We start from the raw sequence: 19737 nt of genomic DNA on the forward strand, positions 1-19737 counted from the left end.
AATGAATGTCACTTTTAATTAAAACTTAGTAAATATGAAGAGTAACTTATATTGAGGTGGATGTTTATTTCTATGAAATCACTTATTAAACAAAATCTTGTCAAAATTTACCGGGATTCTTGTTTTTGATGAAAGTGCACACAATACAGACCAAAATGCTATGAAAAAAAAATTATAAAAAGCTTGAAATTTTGCTTTATGTACAGAACCACCTAAATTAACTCGAGGGGGAGGTGGTGGGGAAACTCAGTGGGTAGTTAGAGGATCCACCGCACGGTTGACTTGCTCAGTTCGCGGCGAACCTGAAATTCACATACATTGGACACACGACTCCAGGCCACTCGCTTTGCAGTAAGTAACATTTACTTATCTCGTCTCATATCTTTAATATTCTTGTTTATTTTATGTTGCTTTTAAATGAAAATTTCTAGGAAAAACTTGATCACAGTTGACTTCCCAGAAATCTTTATTTATTGTAAGTTAAATAGAAATTGTCTTTTCTTGTTACGATTAGTTTCAGGAAGAAATGAAGCATTTCACCTAATTCCAAATTTACACTTAAATTTTAATATTTTATGTAGTGGTACTTACATTTTATGATGTAGGTATATGCTATTTTAGACGACAGAGTTGAAACTTTTAATGGAGGTACGCTCACACGTGATAGAGAATATTAAAATAGTTTAAAATGACTTCATTTTCAATTATTAAATTTCTAAACTTTAAGCACAAAGCTTAATGAACGCACGTTCCTAATTTATATTTTGTAACAAAATATTAAACTCACAAAATTTCCTCTGACATTAGCTCCTAATAAAAATCATGTTAGAACTCTGCTTTTTAACATAAATATTGAATTTTCTATACACGTCATAAGTAGTGTTATTTCCGCCTCACCTGCCTTTTATACGGAACGTAATTAAGTGCTACATTTTGTGTTCATTTCAAAATGAACTATATTCATTTTAGCTTAGCCCCTGCACTTAGTATAAGAGAGTTAGTTGTTGTTGGGCGAGGGGTATGACCTAATTCCTAGGCAGCTTGACGGTCCGAGCTTTTGCAAATTTAAATGTGACGCAGGTGTTTCTGGTGATTTTAGGTTTATATTTCATTTATAAATATGCTTCATCCTAACAGGTTTTACGGTTTTAAAGCTTATGCTAAAAAAGTGACTCATAAAAAAGATAATTTTCCTTAAGATAAAGAAGAATAAAAACTTGATAATTCCTAAGCAGTCACAGTATTGAATTTTGGTTCTTTAACTGTTTCTTTTTAAGTCGATGTGTCTATATGAATTTTCATAATATTATCTCCTATTCCTAACTCCAAGTCCAATATCTGGATATATTCTACCTCCAATTAATCAAATTAATAGCGGCTCCGGTGGCGTTGAAATGCGAGACCTCGGTAACGGTGCGATGATGTCTGAAATCACGATCACGCACGCGGGACCCGAACATGCGGGTGACTATAGATGCTTGGCGAGAAACTTGTATGGGACTGATGAACTGATCTTCAGGCTGTTTGTTAAAGGTAAGTTTGGTAGATGTATGAATGAACTTGTGTTGGCAAAATAGATTATGGTGTAAAGTTAGTACTATAATTAATAAAACATTTCGTTTTCATAACTGAACTTGGAACTGAGAATTGATAACTGCTATATTTGTCTAATCTTTATAAGGTGAATACAAAATTGACACTCTTTGAACAGATTATAAAATATCTTCAATTTATAACGAGTGCAGAATGTGATATGTGTATTATTATTATGTTGTGCTATGAAATGTAATTCATATGCAAGTTCGTAGAATAAGAGCAATCAAGCTTTAGCTGAGCAAATAACTTGATGAGATTCGCGAGAAGTGATTTTGGTTCTGATTAACAATGAGACTATCCCACTATAATAATATTATCTTATTTATTTATATATTATTACTACAATGTACATCAAAAATTATAAAAATAATAAAATAAAGTTGATTTAATAAGATTAAAACAAGTTCATTATTCTGGAACTTAATTTTGTGATGGGGACGATAAAAATAGGATTGGTCTTTAGACTTTAATTGATTGAATATATGGTGTCACCACCAGGAGACGGACGTTGTTATTACAAAAGAATCGAAGGTAATTTCAATAGTTTTAGGTATGAAGCAGGGTAAAAAAATCGTTCGGACACATTAAATTTATTTATATCAACAGCATCATGACAGGCAGGGTGAAAAATATAGCATTGGTCTATATGTTCTAGGAGTTTTACTAAATAACGACGTTTATTTGCCTGAATGATGTTCGATTCAAATTTAATGGCGGTTCGGAAGTTAGGTGCAGGTGCGAGTGCGGGTGTGCACAGGTCCCTTAACGTCTCGCTAATATCTAAAATTGTTTTCTGCGCATCGGATCGTACGTTCCGAGCCGCCATTAAGTTTGAATCGTACTGTATCCATCTCTATCGATTGAATGATTTCTCAATTTCGAGGGGTAACATTTAAACCTTGAACAGAACGGCCCAGCGTCCCCGAAGAGGTACGCATATCGGAAGTATGGTCCCGTCGGGCTCGTGTCACGTGGCGCGCAGCCCGTAATACTGCAGTATCTCAATACGCGCTACAGTACCGAGCTCTCCCCCCAACGCCAGACACGCTCCCACTCGATGCGTGGACCTCCCCTGATGTGCTTAACGTCACGCTGGCGAATTCAGACCTACTCCATGTTGCGTAAGTTTACACCTTTTTTTTATTTATTTCATATAGTACTCGGATAAAGTAGTACTATTTGTTAGTAGGATGCCAACTTAGTACCATGTCTAAGTTATGTCTATCACAAGACACTAAGCGTAAACTAGTCGTTTCGACGCAACGAACACACAAACACTTAAAGCTATTTCTTCAGCAATAACCCTTAAAATACTGTTGCAACTGCAACTACTTCGTACTCGCTCTAAAAGAGATGCTGGTGTTTTCGAGCGACGGGCCAGAAATCCAATGTATGTTCCGGTGCAAACATCCTGGAGGCGCTGCAGAAGCGTGGCAGTCCCAACGGCATCCAAAAGCGTTAAAAAATCTATTTTCAAAATTTTATGTGGACATATCTTGCATGGTGGGTATCTAACCCACGGCTTCCTTGAAAAGAGCCGTGGTTTATGTCGGATTCCTACCGACCAAAACCTCACTGTGTTCCGTCCAGCCGCTTCTATGACGGAGCCACGGGTGTTGCTACATTTCGTCAGGCGCAAGTTCACCCGTAACCCGACCTTATGAATATGATAATGCTCCGTGAATTTCAATCTCGGTGACGCTAATGTATTTACGCTTGTGACGCTTCGACTGTCTCTATCGTGAATTAATGTAGCGAGTTTCGAGATCTCGCGCTAAATTATGAATTAACTTGTCGAGACATGATAACAATTTTGATGTGGAGATATGCTAATTTTGATACGATTTTGTAACATGATTTTTCTTCACGTGTCATCAATTTGTCATCTTTTGGTATAAAATTTATTACAGTATCTCCACGCGTTTTAATTTATTTCCTAGGCGGTTGGCAGTTGGCACACTGCCCCGCATCACGTAGTGTAACGCATGAATGTGTGTTTCAATGTTTTTCTCTCAAGTATCTCCGTTTGTATAGAAAACACATTTTCACGCGCGTTTTCACACATTATATTACGCATTTGGGCGCTACGTTGCGTAGCACGAAGCACTGTGCAAACCGCCTAACTGATATTTTTTATGAGCTCTTCCTTTACGGCCTACACACCTTTTACACCTATACTAAACACTAACAAATAAGCTACATAATACTTCATTTATTCCCAGAACATTAGACGCCCACTTGTTAGTAAATGTCTAAATTTAATACATATTTTATTCAATAAAACCCACAAACAGTTCCGAAGGCCCCGGTAGAGCGGGTGCACTCATATCAGCGCTGTTCCCGGACACACGCTACGTGCTACGACTCGCGGCGCACAACGATGTTGGCGCTTCGCTTTATACTGCGCCATTGCACTTTACTACGAGAGAGGAAGGTGAGGTTGATTGGAACTTGATTTATATAAAACCCATATACAGTTCAGGTTTATTTTAAGGTAGATTGTATTTCAATAGTAACTGAGTTGACTATTCATGTGTTGTTGTTTTTACATGTGTTTGTAACTTGATCTTTAAAATTGAGGATTCCTTTGCAAATATTATGTTCGTATGTCCCAATCTATATTATGTAATTGTCCACTCTCAAAGTTAAAGGTGCAAAAAAATCTGCTACTAATTATTATTAACAGCATAGCTTTTTTCTATAATTAACTAAACCAGGTAACTAAAGCATCCTCAAATATATTAATAAGTTAATAAATAATGTTTAATATCTGAATAAAAATGTAATATAATTAGTAATTAACAATGCTCGTTATAGTCTACCTTTTCGCTCGTGCGGCTCTTCGTTAATACTCCGGTAGGTACTTAGCTTTGAAGCTTTAATTAATATTAAACTTCTTAACATTAATATCTTATGTATTAATGTGATACTTATTATATACTTATTCATAGTATCTTAAAATATTTATAGCTATGGATACCATCTATTATCGTCAATCTCTTAACCTCTGTGTATAAATGTATTTTCAACAACCCTTTCACAAAAATTTTGTACCTTTTCCTGTCAAGATGAAAGTAAACAGATTTGTTACGGGTTTATTTTTATTCTGCTAGTCCTAAAAGATCAGAGACTGAGGTTTAGATGCGCATCTATCTTTGTTATTTCAATCACAAATAAGTCAATCCCTTCCGACTCAAAAGAATATTCTTTGCTTTTTGTAAAACTTGTAACTTTTAGTACGGTCTATTAAATATGTAAATATTATGTTCATGACGTTTTTTTTTCATAATTTAAAAAGGATACATTATCTAAGAATGTATAAATACGTCTGCAAAAGCCTAAAGAGCCTACTAAAAATAAATTGACTTTTTATCACGTAAACAAACTAGTACATTTCCGGAGTCCGGAATAAATCACTTTAGACGGGACAATTTTTACTTAGAGGAGAGAAAAAACTCAATTTTATGGTAAATGTATTTGGAGGAACTTTTTATAGACTTTTAAACACAGATGCGTCCGCAAAGTTGTTAAGCAAGTTACTTGTACGTCGAGTCGTCGCTTGAAGTTTTTAAGTTAAAAGATGTTTTTGTTTATCAAAGAGCTCTATATTGAACCCTCAGGTAAAAATGTAGCGTTGAATTAAAAAAAAACAGCTGCAAGGGGTCCATATACTTATATACTTTTAACTATTTATATTTTCATAATCAAAATGAAATGTTAACGTATATATTATATACTGTAATATATGAATTTCTTTATTTATTACATATTGCATATTGTTTATACTTTTACTTTTCTAGTAATTTATATTATTAATTTAAACTTATTTTATCATTGCTTCTTTTTTAGTATACACCGCCTACTTGTATTTGTAATTTATTATTGTTTTCCTTGGTTGGGTCACCTGGAAGAGATGGCTCTGTAGCCATAAGGTCACCCATTGTGCAATTTGTTTGTATCTTATTTTATGTTATTTCTTTCAACTGGTGTGTGCAATAAAGAATTCATTCATTCATTCATTCATGTTAAAATATGAAACATATTTATGGAATAAATTATTAATCATTCTTGTTATTCTATTATCGATAGTCAAATGTACAGATATTTTTGTTTGCAAATTAAATTTGAAAGCTAAAAACCTACAGATAATTATGAAAACAATTTTGTCCAAACGAATAAAATTCCACAACCATTTGAAACTACTTAAAAATCTCGCCGTTACCAGTCAATACCGTTTTATTTGATCCATTCTCAATACATATCTATGCAAAAATAAACGGAGGAACCTAATATAGTTTTCCACACAAATATCCGTTTATTTTTCAACTAGCTTTCCGCCCGCGGCTTCGCCCGCTTTGTCTTAAACCTAATAAATTAAAAAACTAACTAAAACCTTCCTCTTGAATCACTCTATCTATTAAAAAACCGCATCAAAATCAGTTGCGTAGTTTTAAAGATTTAAGCATACAAAGGGACATAGGGAAATAGGCACAGAGAAAGCGACTTTGTTTTATACTATGTAGTGATACGAGTATGTGATAACAATAACATTTAATCTCCTTAGCGCCCGGGGGGGTGCCCCGGGACATTTCGCTGCGCGCCCTCCGCGCCCGGGAGCTACTCGTCACTTGGCAGGTGAGGTCTTAATTTTTGTAACAACCCTCTAGGTTTCTTTTTGTAAACCTGTCTGAATTTGATGTCTTGAATTGATGGCTAGAGATTATTTTTAGAACAATTTGTAGAGAAAAATTGTAAGCACTTTCGGGATATTTAGAATTGTAAGTATAAGGATTTTAGACGATGGAACTTTAGAGAATATAGATGAAAATAAATTAATTTAGTTTCCGAACATCGTTTTTTCATTATATTTAATGAACTTCAGTTAATCCTTCGTTTCACAGTCACTGTAAAATCAATTGTGGATTTTCAACAAATCAAACTTTATTAATGATCTGATCATTCGTTTCAATTCTACTAAGTACCTAACTTCGTAATATAATGAACAAGCTTTCAATAGCGATCATAACGTATATATGTTTAAATTCATAAACCATCTCAATCAACAATATCTTGCAGTCAGTGACCTGTTAAAGTTTTATTAATATTAAGTAGTATTTATGTAATTAAAGTTTTCTGTGTATTTTTTTATATTATTACGTAGTAGAACGTCTAAACTTGATTTTTGTAATTCCAGTTAAACGAAACATATGAGTATGGCAACTGTCCCACACAATTTGGCCACCGCCACTTACTTTAAAAATAATGATAGAACCGCGGTTCGTTTAATTAGTACAAAACTAACAATACTTTCGAAATAATTACCGAATCTAGTAGTAAAGAAAATAATATTATTTTATAGCAAAGAAAATATAATTACCACACACTCTAGAAACTATGAACTACTAAATACCCCATTATAGAAAAACGAACCAAAAAATACCAACATAGTTTTCCACTGTCAGCCGCCTCCCCGCGAGACATGGCACGGCACTCTCCTAGGCTACACAATCCGCTGGTGGGAAGCGTCAGACGAAAGCAAGGGGAACTCGGACAACGCGTCAGAGAGCGGGGCCAGTGCGGATGCTACGAGTACTACGCTACGGGGCTTGAAACCGGCTACGCGCTACGCGGTGTCCGTGCGCGGCTACAACGCGGCGGGGAACGGGCCGGCTTCGCAACCGCACTATCGGCATACGTTGGAGTCGCGTAAGTTTTGACGTGACAACGTCTTATAATTTGATAGAGCCGGCTGTACGCACGAAAAAACATGACGGCATGCGGCGTTACCTCGCTCTGAGGCGTTCCATGTAAGGCTTGAAGTGCAAGCGAGAGCGCGGAACGAGCGACAAAGAAGCACAATCGGACGTTGTCACGTTCTACTATCGTCAGTAAACCGACTTTACAGACAAACAATTTTTTGTTTAGTTTCTTATTTAGCTATTCTACCGCACCAATACACTGCATGACACGATACGAAAGGTCAGACGAGGGCAAGGGAAAGGAAGACGACGCGTCGGAAAGCAGTGGATTTTTGCGGGGCCTATAAGTACATTACTTATGTTACGAGACTTTTCAACATATACGTAATTGCTGAACTTGTTACATAGAGGATGCATACAAGATAGTTGTTTTATTACTTATGCACTGGGAAATGTTCAAGGTTGATCGCCTTCATTAATAATTTCAAAGGAAAATTTTTAATATTTATTTCCCTTAAATACCATCATCTTACCTTTAGTAACATCAACGTTATTAGTTCATCAAAAAGCATGATTAACTTTCCCGTCAATATATCTGTGCCAGAGACATGATAGGTGCGTCATAAATTTTCCTATCAAAATGCAAAATGGCTTAATTGGACCGTGGCTTTTTCGATTCAGGCCAAACGATTCGGAACAAATTGATGGCAAATTTTTATTTTTTACATTAAAGTGTTACCTACGAAATGTATTTTCAATTTCGTTGAAATGTTGCTTCGTGGTGTATTTAATTGGAATGCTTACGTTAATGAGTAATTAACACGGCTCAATTAAGCCAAAAGTACAATGCAGTTGTTTAATTTATAGCGATAAAGCTGTACGAAATATTATAATTTTCCTTAATTTTTACTATTTAAACGTTAAAGTTTTAAATTTATTGTACTGAGTATCCGATTCTCAATGAATTTAACATGTGGCGTTAACAGGAACTTTGAATTATAAAGGATGTAATTATCACAATTCCTTTCACTAAAATGTCTTCATTCAGACTTTGACCTCACCGCACCTATTCTAGAGTTTCAATCTTATTCTGTACAAATTATTCAACAACTTTTAAAGACTTACACAACCGCAAGGCGGGCCGAAAATGACAAGCTATTCTCTGAATAGTTTCATAACTGGAACATCTCCATACTTCTATAAAGGTCGGGACAGTTCCGTAATTACTTTGTAACTGATAGTTCTCTACATTTTCCACTTTAGCTCAGTTTAAACGGAAACTGTCCTAAGATGTCAGATTTCAAGCGTGACTTGTAAATTCTTGTGAAGTTATAAGTAAGGTATTCGCTTGATTTAAGAACAACGAAGCATACCTCGGTGTAATTTCAAAAAGTGTATTGTAGCAATATTAATTAGTACTTAGAAAGTAAAGATATATTTTACGAGAAATAGCGTACCAAAGTTTTGTTTATAATAATAATAGTTTAAAAAAACTAAAAAACACGCTTTTTATAGAAAACCGAACTAAAAAATAGAAATTTTTTATCAAATTAGTGTATTGTCATCGGTCCTCAATAAATCTACAAAGTTTGAACGAAATCTGGCCGTTTAAAGTGGGTCAAAATCGCGCCCAAAGAAGTCGGTTACAAACATACAAACATACAGGTGAAGCTAATATAAAGCGTGTAAAAAAGGATACGTATGACTTAATGAAATGAGAAAAAAATACCACTTTTTTGAGATTGCAAGAGGTATTTGTATATTCATGATTATAATATCTCACCCGCACTTGAAATGACAATTAAACAAAAGACTAGCTATTATAGTGTATCATTCTAACAAATCGTCAATCCCCCAGCGCCCACAGGTAGTCCAGAAGGACTAACATGTGTGTCAAGTGGCTCCACGTCACTACGTGTGTCATGGCGGGCGCCAGAACCAGACTCACGAGGCGGCCTCATCACACACTACACACTACAATATACCAGACGGGATGTGGACCCGTTGCTACCTGTTCAGGATGCGCATTTACGTGTGCAGGTAGGGACAAATAAAATGCCCAGCTCTTATAGGTAGTCCAAAAGTTGATTCATGCGTGTCGAGCGTCTACGTCACTCCGCGTCGCGTGGCGTGTGCTACGTCAACGTGTGTATACACAGTCAGACGGGTGGCGTATAAGACTGCAATATGTATGATGTTGAAAATATTTTTTTGTGAATAGAAAGTATTAGTATTGAATCAAATTAAAAATCATGAATTCCCATTTTCACTTCTATTTTTATGATATGTGATTTTAGGTATGTACATGTAAAGCAAAAAATGAGTAAGATTAATTCCAATTTTTTACCAGGGTGAAGAAACAACAGTCTCCCGACTAACTCCATACTCAGAATACGATATAAGGGTTCGTGCACATAACGCCGCTGGCGATGGGCCTCTGTCCCCTCCACAAATGTGCAGGACTGATGAAGATGGTAAGTTTATTAGTATTATTTATTTAATATAACCTAAATGTGTCGTGACTTCTTTGCCTGTAAAACTTTAGGAAAAGTGTATTTCATTAAGTCAACTCTACACGGCTTAAAGTATTTTCATGTAAGGTTTGTTAGGTCTGCGTCAACATGTGACTTGTATAAGTTTAAACAACTTCAAAATAGTTTCCCGAACTTAATTCTCGCTTCTTCGTGTTTCAGTTTTCTAACCTAGAATTCAATGCAAACAGAAATTCTTATCAACACCTTGTTTAAAGATAAATACAATTTCTAACAGTACACATACATCCAACTTTTTGAAGTATTACCCATACTTGTAAGTTGTAAAACATGTGTTGTTGATGTTGTGTACATGTTTTGTAAATATTACATAATATACCTACAATAATAACACACTAAAGTACATAATTACACAAAGACCTAGGATTAATTTATTAGGTACCTCCTTCATATCGAATCGGATCGAAATACTATCTACAAATGGACAGTGAAACAGTATTGTGTCTATTTCTATAGCTACATATAACATATTACCTACAAACGATTGATTTTCGATCACTTTCCTATAAATAAACCCATTACTTACAGTACCAAGCGCTCCAAGCGGTATCAAATTGATAGCGCTGAGCGAGCGCTCGTTGCGCGCCTCGTGGTTGCCGCCCGTAGAGCCCAACGGACGACTCACACATTATTCCTTGTATGTGAAGGATTTGTCGGGGTATGTGGAATAATGTTATTATAATGATATTATATCGAATGGTATTGATTGTTTTATTTTGTAACTAAAATATAATATGTAGTTAGTTTATAATTTTATGATGTAATTAATTTCAGGCGTTGTAATGTCATTTTGTTCAAGTGATGGTAAATTACATAAATTTTACAATAAACACACAATCCGGGTATTTCTTTTGTTAATATTTTTGCTTATGCTTTTCAAATAAACCTATTCTAAGTCTTGTTCCAACCTTGAATACAACGTTCAAAACTATAGTGTGTTTAACTAATTTTCGTCAAAAATACTTCAACGTGTATTCTTATTAGATCGCTCTACCACATCTCACAGGTCGCAAGAAGCGAACGTGACGCGCGTAAGTACGTGCGTAGAGGGTGAAGAAGGCGCGGAGTGCGCGCGTACACTGCGCGGGCTTCGTGCCGGCCGCACGTACGAGGCGTGGGCACGGGCCGCCACCGCCGCGGGGGATGGACCGCCCTCTGCGGTGGTTGCGTGCCAGACTACTGCGCTTGGTAAGTACTAGAACATTCGAGAACCTTCTAGAACGTTTTTGAAACTCCTAGAAGTGGCCGCCCCGTCGACCGCATCTGTCAGATCGCTGTGCTTGGTTTGGCCGACGCGCACGCTACGGGGCCTGCTACCCGGCCGTAGGCCACATACGAGGCGTAGGCGCGCCAGACTAGTATTACATTCAAATAAGTTCTAGTACTTTCTAGTAGGTTCCGTTTCGGCCGCATCGCAGCCGTACGTGCCTGAAAGATCACTGCGTTTGGTATGGTCTAGATTCCAGAACATTCGAGAAGTTTCTAGAAGGTTCTAAAACTTTAAAGTTTCCTCTTCGACTGAAAGAACACGGCGCTTGTTCTTGTGACGACATGAATGAATTTTAGCAATGGTCACTTCCTGTAACAGCGTAACTGTTGTACTAATGCACTACACGCGTCTTGTGCGTTGGTGACGACGTATCGAGCACATAATATCTATCTAGAATGTAATTTTTATTAAAATATATGTTATTATATTGTTGGTTAGGCATTTGCTTGTTATATATTTTTAATATATAACACTCTGCGGGCTCTGGTTCAAACGGACTGCAACTAGGAGCTTGTTCAGTTTGTTGAATTGAAGTTTGTACAACTATAGAGTTGATTCTAGCGACTAGCAGTTTATTCGGTCGCATTTGTAACATTTTCAGTTAGTGCAACTTGATTTTCAATTCTAGGAATTTTGTTGCTGTCGTCATTGTGTAATATTTTAATCTTTTACATTTTAAGCTCTATTCTAGAAATAAAAAGCAGCTTCCTTGAATTTGAGCAATTTTGTAGAATAACTATGACAAATAACTTTTTATGTAGCTCGTTTGCATAATAAAAAATAAGCCATACATAAAAAAATCCAAATCTTCAAAAATAATATTAATGATAGCATATGATAGCATAAATTGAAACAATAAGAAAAAGGAAAAAAAACATAAAATTATGATGATTCCATAAACATTGAAGTATGAACTCATACTCGCATACCAAAACGAACATGCATTAAAACCCTAAATCACTGAACTAACCAAGAAGCGCTTCCAGCGCCCGCACGCATCTCCTCATTCGGCGGTGTAGCCGTCGGCAGCGCTGGAGCAGCGCTGTCTCTGCGCTGTGCGGTGGGGGGAGCACCTCCACCCGCTAAGCGCTGGCTGCGGGCGGGCACACCGCTGCATGTGAGACCGCCGTTTCATATGGATGGGGATGCGCTGATGATTCGGAGTGAGTATTGTTGAAGCTTTAACTTCCAATCATTTGGAACATTTTGACTTTCGTCTCATTTGAAGGCAAGCCACCATAGACCAGTGTGGTGACGGGCTTCCCTCGAAGCCGCTGACCCCCTTCGCCCCCCTTCGAAGTTCGTCTTATGTGTAGTTAGTAGATAAATGCACCCACGCGCAGTGTGCTGCTTCATATGACGCCACCTGGTGTTTTGATATCTGGTCAACTAGTGTATTAATTTGCTTCGTGATATTGTGTCAACAAATTCTTTACTATAATAGCTGTATTTGAAAATTACAGTTTGATAAATAATTGATAAAAATTCCCTTTATAGTTTATTGTCCTTGTTGTTTAAGATATTGATATGAAATCTAAATAAAATTTCATATTTATGATCAATATTATATTTCACATATATCCATCCATCCACTTATTTTAGTACTAATAAATGTATATATGTGTTAATTACTATTTATTAACACTTGTACCAAATGCCACGTATTTCCAATCAGATCTAGAACTATCCCACGCGGATAACTACACATGCGTAGCGGAAAACCCGCATGGCTCGGATTCAGTAACCTGGCGCGTGATAGTACTCCGCCCTCCGAGCCCCCCGGGCCTCTCGCTACTAGAGGCCCGGTCAAGGGAACTGGAGTTGGAACTGCGACCAGCTCCGAGGGTCCCTGGACATGCACTGGCTAAGGCTTTTACTCTGCATTGGAGACTTGCTGCACCGGAGGTAAGTTTGATACGATTTGGCGATTTATATTAAAATTTATTTTATTTGCCGTTTAATAAGACAGGTTCTAAAATCCCCACACTAGTAGATAAATAATCTTCATATGGTGTGTATCATAATATTATGAAGATTATTTATCTACTTTCCAATTAGCAGTCAATACACCTATGGATTGTAATAGCACACATTATTTGTAAATGCCCGTGAGCGATGATTGCATACCATCATAATGTGGCGGTGTAATTAAAAGCCAGTTTAGTTTTTTATTTATGAATATGAATATGAATGTTAATTAATAATACATTGTATAACGATTTTTAGAATCAGTATGTGTTCTAATATACAGAGATGTGAGGTGAAGTATTTGGTTTCTTATTCTAAGCTAAGAAGAAGTAAAAGAAGTATTTACATTTACATTTTAGATATTTAATTCACTAAAAAAAATAGAAGCCTTCGATAATGGAGAAGGCGAGTTGGGATTTGAATACGAAAGTAGTTTGCATTATTTTCTCGTTCTAGTTTCTTATAAAATACTAAAACTAAATCTAAATACGCTTTTTAGAGCACTAAGTACGTTATAAACTGAATGTACTTTAAAGAGGTAGAATAGAATTAATTTTATCGCATTTAATAGAAAAGTTGTTATATATTCACATACATTATGCTTATTCTGCTTTTCAGCAATTTTTAAACTGTAAACGATGTACCTTGTATTATCTTTGTCGATTTTTTATATGATTAACTTTCAAACTAGTTTTAGTTACTTCGCTCAAAAGGTACATAACACCAACTGCTCTAAAATTAATAGTTATGAATCATGTATTATGTCTTTATGAAAGAACAGCAAACATCAATGACAATTTCTAGGGTGAATGGCGGATACAATCGGCCACTCCGGGGCCCGTAACCCTCACAGGCTTGCGCTGTGGCTCCGCGTACCGCGCGTACGGTTCAGCCGGCGGACCCCCCGGTACTGAGATATCTATACGAACATCTGGGGGTCCGCCAGTAGCACCTCCCGATAGCCGGTGGATAAGAGCCAATGCGACACATGCTAGATTCGACACTAGTATGTGGTCGGATGGGGGTTGCGGCCCCGTGGCCTTGAAGCTCGAGTGGGCCGGGTCGGGGGTCACGGGCGCTAGGGACGTGCCCGTTGGTGGGGAAGTTATTTTGGGTGGTGAGTAGATTTTTGTGGTAATTATATTTTTTATTTGTAAATAATAAATAGATATTGTAAATAATGTTTGTATAGCCCCATCGGATATGTGTATGGTATTTATTGTACTTGGAGATTAAATTACTTTGTGACAATAGAATATAAAGTATTTTAATTTGTAACTATCATGGCACTACAATATTTATTTTATTCTTGTTTGCTATATTATTCATTTTGAATAATAATTACCTAAATGCACACTAACTGAAATAAAACACGTCATATTTGTTCATTACATTTATTTTCTTCTCAATAATCTATACATCTATTCCTTTGTTATCTTCATAAAATGTTCCCACAGTATCTCTTCACAATAGTTTTTCTATTACTCAACCTAAACAAAAATCGTCAATAAGCATAGTCGTACTCAAATCGCTTATCAAAAGGTCGTCAAAATTTCCCAGTGGCATTCATTGAAATTACTTGCTTCTAATACGCGTAGGCAGTGCAACGGACGATATTTGAGCGTGATTGTGAGTTGTTTATCAAACATATAGGTCTAACTCCCGGATCTCGGTACCGCGTGGCGGCTCGCGCGTCCAATGAAGCGGGATGGACGCGGGAAGTATACGAGTTTTCAAGTGGGCCCGCTGACGGGGGCTTCGCGGAGGAAGTGGACGCCCCTTTTCCCGCAACCGCGGGGGAACTGGCACTACTGCTGGCATTATGTGCCGCGCTGTCACTGGCTGCACTTACTATACTCGCTATACTGTTGAGAAGGAAGAGGTTAGTATATACTATACTTATAGTGATACCAAGTAAGAGGCAGTGGACGGTATGTTGTTATGATATCGCCATTATTCAAATCAAATCAAATCAAATCTGTTTATTTGCTCGTATATGGTCATACAAAGGTGTTAATATACAATATTTATATCACATATACTGCCATTGTAAATGGCGTGCAAAAATTTTTTGAAAGTACAAATTAATTCAACAAACATTACATATTACGATAAACTGTCGCCAATGCACCGCTGCGTCCGCTGGCGGACCGTCTCATGTAGGAATTACTCGCGCTAGTAATCGATTTACAAATGCATGCTTTTAGTGTGAGACCATCATCCTACAAAAATATAAAAAAAAACATTTTTTGCTCTTTATTACGGCTACCTGATAGATATAGAGGGCAAGAATTTGGCGCAAGAAGTTATGTGCGTAAAAAAAGCAACATTTGAAATGTAGTCACAAACATCACGAAACTTTCTTTTTTCGCATCCCAAGAATATATCTATTACTTCACACAAAACTACCACCTCACCATTAACTCGAAGTATCTAAACTAAATCTAGTCAAGGAACACTCAGAGAAAATCGATATTTTGAAGGTTGAATAATCTTCTTACACTAAAACAAGGTAGCAATTTATGCAAATTATTCATACTCTGATACATAACAAGACCATCGGAATATAAATTTATAATAGTCAGATTTCCTGAACTGCAAATTCTTAGATAATATATTAGCAAAATATTAATTTTTACTTAACTTTTATAACAAACCTGATAAACATTGGAAAAAACGCAATTAAAAACGCTATAAAATAATTAGATACTTACTTCAATGCAGGTAGAGATCAGACGTCATTTGCCCTATACTAAGTGCAGTAATCTTTCATTCGATTTTATTTTAATAGCTAAGCAATGTGGGTAGTTGTGAATACATTTTTTCTTAAAAAAAATACGGTTAGCATCTAGAAGAGCTTATTAACCTAGTTATCTACTTTTAATCTTCATACATTCGTGAATAATAATTGACCCATTTCCATATTTAATAAATACTGATGTTCAATAAATTATTCATCATGTTGTTTCATAATAACTAATATAAACAAAAACTTTACTCACGATAATTTATCAAACACGATCATAAATTAAACTGTAATAACTTCGCAATAATGAACAAGCGAAGAATAAAATATTTAAATAATAATGAACAAGAATTTCCATTACAAAGTGACGGTACATTCTCTATCCAATATTTCTAATATTGTACTCGTAAATTCTACTCGTATAGATAAAGCTATAGCTGCTATAGCTGTATTTGATCGTTGGAGCCTTTGACGTTGTCATGACGACTTTTAGTCTCTTTGCAATACTTATTATTTATGACTTCAAAGTACCTACCTATTACGAGAAAACCAATACAGTGAATGAATAATTGCTTTGATTTGTTTATTTTGAAATTATTATGTGAAAAATATTTTTCATATTTCTACAATATTATTGAAAATATACATTATGTATTTAAAATCGCACCTGGGGTAAAGTACTTATCTTTACTCATCAGTAATTACAAACGAATACGTCGCTTTATATGGGCTTAATGAAATACGAGTCTGCAAATGACGAGGAGCTGACAGGAGACCCTCATATCAACAATTCTATGTGATTTCATTGACCCTTTTCACCTCTGTATCCGTTCGGGATTTTTCAGATAGCTCTAAATGTAGGAGACATTTATTTAACGAGGGCGTGAGGTTTGATGTGATGATACTGGAGTAAAGTACGTTATACGCGTCACATATCGTTTAAACTTTAAACCTAGATGAAATTCTAGGAAAAAATACTCGTATTGAAAATATTTTACTATTTTTATTAAATATCGGATAAAAAAGTAAATTGTTAAAAACAATGAAACAATGTTTACCTAACAGAACTATAAATATAATAAATATATTATATCGATGATGAAATATCAACATCAATAATAATTAATTAAATTGATGTTTTCCTTGTTTCTCGATGGAATTTTTTTTATTATGACTACAATACAATAATTTCTAGATTTTATCGGTCTAAATTGTGATTAGAAAAAAACTATATGTATTTAAAATATGTCGAGAAACATTTCAATGTTTACAAATATGCAAAAAAAAAGTTAAAAAGTGAATATCCATGTAGGTCAGACGTGGCCGTGCCTCGAGTGACGACGAGTGCTGACAAGGCCGTGTGCGGAACGTACCGGCCGCCGCACTCCACGCCCAAACTGCCGCCAGACCCTCCAGGTTTGTCAACCTTCTAATTGTCTCGCGGAAATGTTTTTGTATTGTGTTTGGTATTCGTTTAAATACATAAATTAAATATTTTTATGTAATGGAAAGTATATTTATTTTTTAAATATGATAAAATAGTAGATTATGCTCGTCTTGATTAAAGTTTTTGAATGAAACATAAAAAGTTTTATTAATTTTATGCAGTTACATTCATACAACATTTACCAGTTACATTCATACAATATTTACTCGAAGATATATAACATATTACATAATGTATTCATCCCGCTATCATTTCCTTGTGTATAATATCCGTTAGAACTTTATAGAGCAAAGAAGAAACTTTGATTACTTATCCACAAAGGTTTCCAACTTTAGCACGTCATACAAATATATTGTACAAAACAGACGTATACGAAATAAGTCCGTACGCGACGTTCGCGGGCGGCGAGGGCGTGGGGCCGGGCTCGCGCGCCTACACGCTGCAGCTGCGCGCGCTCGCAAGACACGACGACGACGCGCCGCCGCCGCACAGCGTGGACGGTGAGTGTACACATACACACATACATACATACCACACACAACACATACACACATAAATCTATATATTTGAAACTCAATGGTGACTGATATAGTGATCTATCAACGCACAGCCCAAACCACTGGACGTATCAGGCTGAAATTTGGTATGCAGGTAGATGTTAGGACGTAGGCATCCACTAAGAAAGGATTTCCCGAAATTCTTGCGGGAACGGGGAAAAACGGGGATGCACGTACAAAGTCGTGGGCGGAAGCTAGTAATAAATAAATATTTATTTAGCACCAAATAAAAACAGACAATTTAACAAAAAGAAAAAGACAATATAATGTACAGCCTAAAAGGCACATAGTTTGTACAACACAGAGGTGTACGCAATAAGTCCGTACACGACGTTCGCGGGCACAGGGTTGCTGCACAGCGTGGACGATATATACACAAACACACAGCTTGTACATACAGATGTGTACGAAATAAAACGCTGTACCATACTTCTACTCATATTCCTAGCCTATTTTAAGAGCTCTGTCATTTTTCCACACTGGAATTAAAACTGCATTAAGACACAAGACACCGTGGTAACTCTATCATATTAAATCCCTCTTAAACGTTTAAAGTACGCCAAAACAGGCACAGCATGATACAATGCGCTTTCACGCCGTGCTACATCAACAACTATGCGCTTCACCTGCTAACCGCACTAACCGTGAATTTATTACGGAGCTAAATGAGGAGCACCTAATATTTTTAGCTTACACTACCAGAAACTTGTCTCGTATAAGTAAACACACAAAGATTAAAACGATTTTTCCATATAAAAATTTGCAATACTTAAAAGGTACCTACATAATAAATGTATATGTGCTGTCTGATAACTACACAGTATTAACATCTATTTAACTGTCATTTTTAACAAAAAATGAATTTAAATTTAAAAATGATTATCAATTACATTTTTACTATAAGCATAAAATATTATTCGTATGATGCAGAAGAAACGTGTCTCGACGCGTATGAAGCTCAACGAAGACGAAGACGTCGACGACACTATTGCCCAGACCATGGTAAGGATCAAAATTAAATAACTGCTCTTTTTTTTGTACAATATATAGCTAAAGAACAATTAGATAATACTGTATTTTTGACAATTTCACTATAAAATAATATTATTAAAGTTTCTGAAATGAAACTTGACTAAAATTAATTTCATAGAGAACATCTCTAATTAAATATTTCGATACGATTTTGACACATATGTAGTAAAGCCAATTTCACAACTCTCTAAACATGTTTCGTTTACTTTATCTGTCAGTTAGAATGACAAATAATGTAATGAAAATGAGACTTGAAACTCTATCAGCAAGTTGTGAAACTGGTTCTTATAGATTGTTAAATTTTCTATACGTTGTATAAATTTTGTCTCGTTCAATGTTCAGTTTAAAGTTTTGGTAATTTGTTAGCAGGTTGCTCGCAAGACTCGGGGAGTTGAGGAATTACACTGCCAAATACTTAGTTAATATCTAGTCAACTTAGTGAATTCTGTTATACATATTAATATGTATACAACAAATTTTTACAATTATATTATCTATTTATATTATCTTGTGTTTTATTTACTCCAATCCTAAAATAATCGTATTACCCTTTACTGAGAATAACTACTTTATTTTTTTAGGCTAAATTAAATTAAAATTATTACTTGAATAAAGAAAAACGTTAAAATAGAACATCACAAAATTGATCCAACTTTCTTGGTACTTACTAAATAAAAAGTAAATATTTACCATTTTTATATACGAAAGACGGTCGCAATATAATGTATTCGCTGAATCTCTTCAAATTATTAATTTTTAATATAACATAGTACCTAAGTACCTACTATTAAAAGATATAGTAGTACTTAAACAGATAAATTATTTATCCATTTATTATTGAAAACATTTTCTTTATAAATTCTCAATACA

The 19737-nt window shown here is 35.6% G+C and overlaps 1 protein-coding gene across 1 annotated transcript in view; it reads left to right on the forward strand.

Annotated features, from left to right (window-relative positions):
* Nucleotides 1–19373, forward strand: part of LOC149486450 (cell adhesion molecule Dscam2-like) — a 37649-nt gene extending 18276 nt beyond the window's left edge. Inside the window, exons 17-34 of the mRNA XM_089698083.1 lie at nucleotides 207–351; nucleotides 1376–1533; nucleotides 2504–2717; nucleotides 3891–4030; nucleotides 6161–6231; nucleotides 7059–7302; nucleotides 9154–9335; nucleotides 9646–9769; nucleotides 10376–10505; nucleotides 10854–11035; nucleotides 12104–12280; nucleotides 12793–13022; nucleotides 13890–14202; nucleotides 14739–14967; nucleotides 17144–17247; nucleotides 17644–17778; nucleotides 18766–18837; nucleotides 19234–19373. Coding sequence (XP_089554209.1) covers nucleotides 207–351; nucleotides 1376–1533; nucleotides 2504–2717; nucleotides 3891–4030; nucleotides 6161–6231; nucleotides 7059–7302; nucleotides 9154–9335; nucleotides 9646–9769; nucleotides 10376–10505; nucleotides 10854–11035; nucleotides 12104–12280; nucleotides 12793–13022; nucleotides 13890–14202; nucleotides 14739–14967; nucleotides 17144–17247; nucleotides 17644–17778; nucleotides 18766–18837; nucleotides 19234–19262 — 2879 coding nt within the window. The 3' untranslated portion in view covers nucleotides 19263–19373. The remainder of the gene's footprint in view (nucleotides 1–206; nucleotides 352–1375; nucleotides 1534–2503; nucleotides 2718–3890; nucleotides 4031–6160; nucleotides 6232–7058; nucleotides 7303–9153; nucleotides 9336–9645; nucleotides 9770–10375; nucleotides 10506–10853; nucleotides 11036–12103; nucleotides 12281–12792; nucleotides 13023–13889; nucleotides 14203–14738; nucleotides 14968–17143; nucleotides 17248–17643; nucleotides 17779–18765; nucleotides 18838–19233) is intronic.
* The last annotated feature ends 364 nt before the right edge of the window (nucleotides 19374–19737 follow it).

This window comes from Colias philodice, chromosome 8, assembly GCF_061535455.1.
Source record: "Colias philodice isolate Cphi_HAF_F1 chromosome 8, ilColPhil1 Martin Lab GWU primary, whole genome shotgun sequence".
NCBI lineage: Eukaryota > Metazoa > Arthropoda > Insecta > Lepidoptera > Pieridae > Colias > Colias philodice.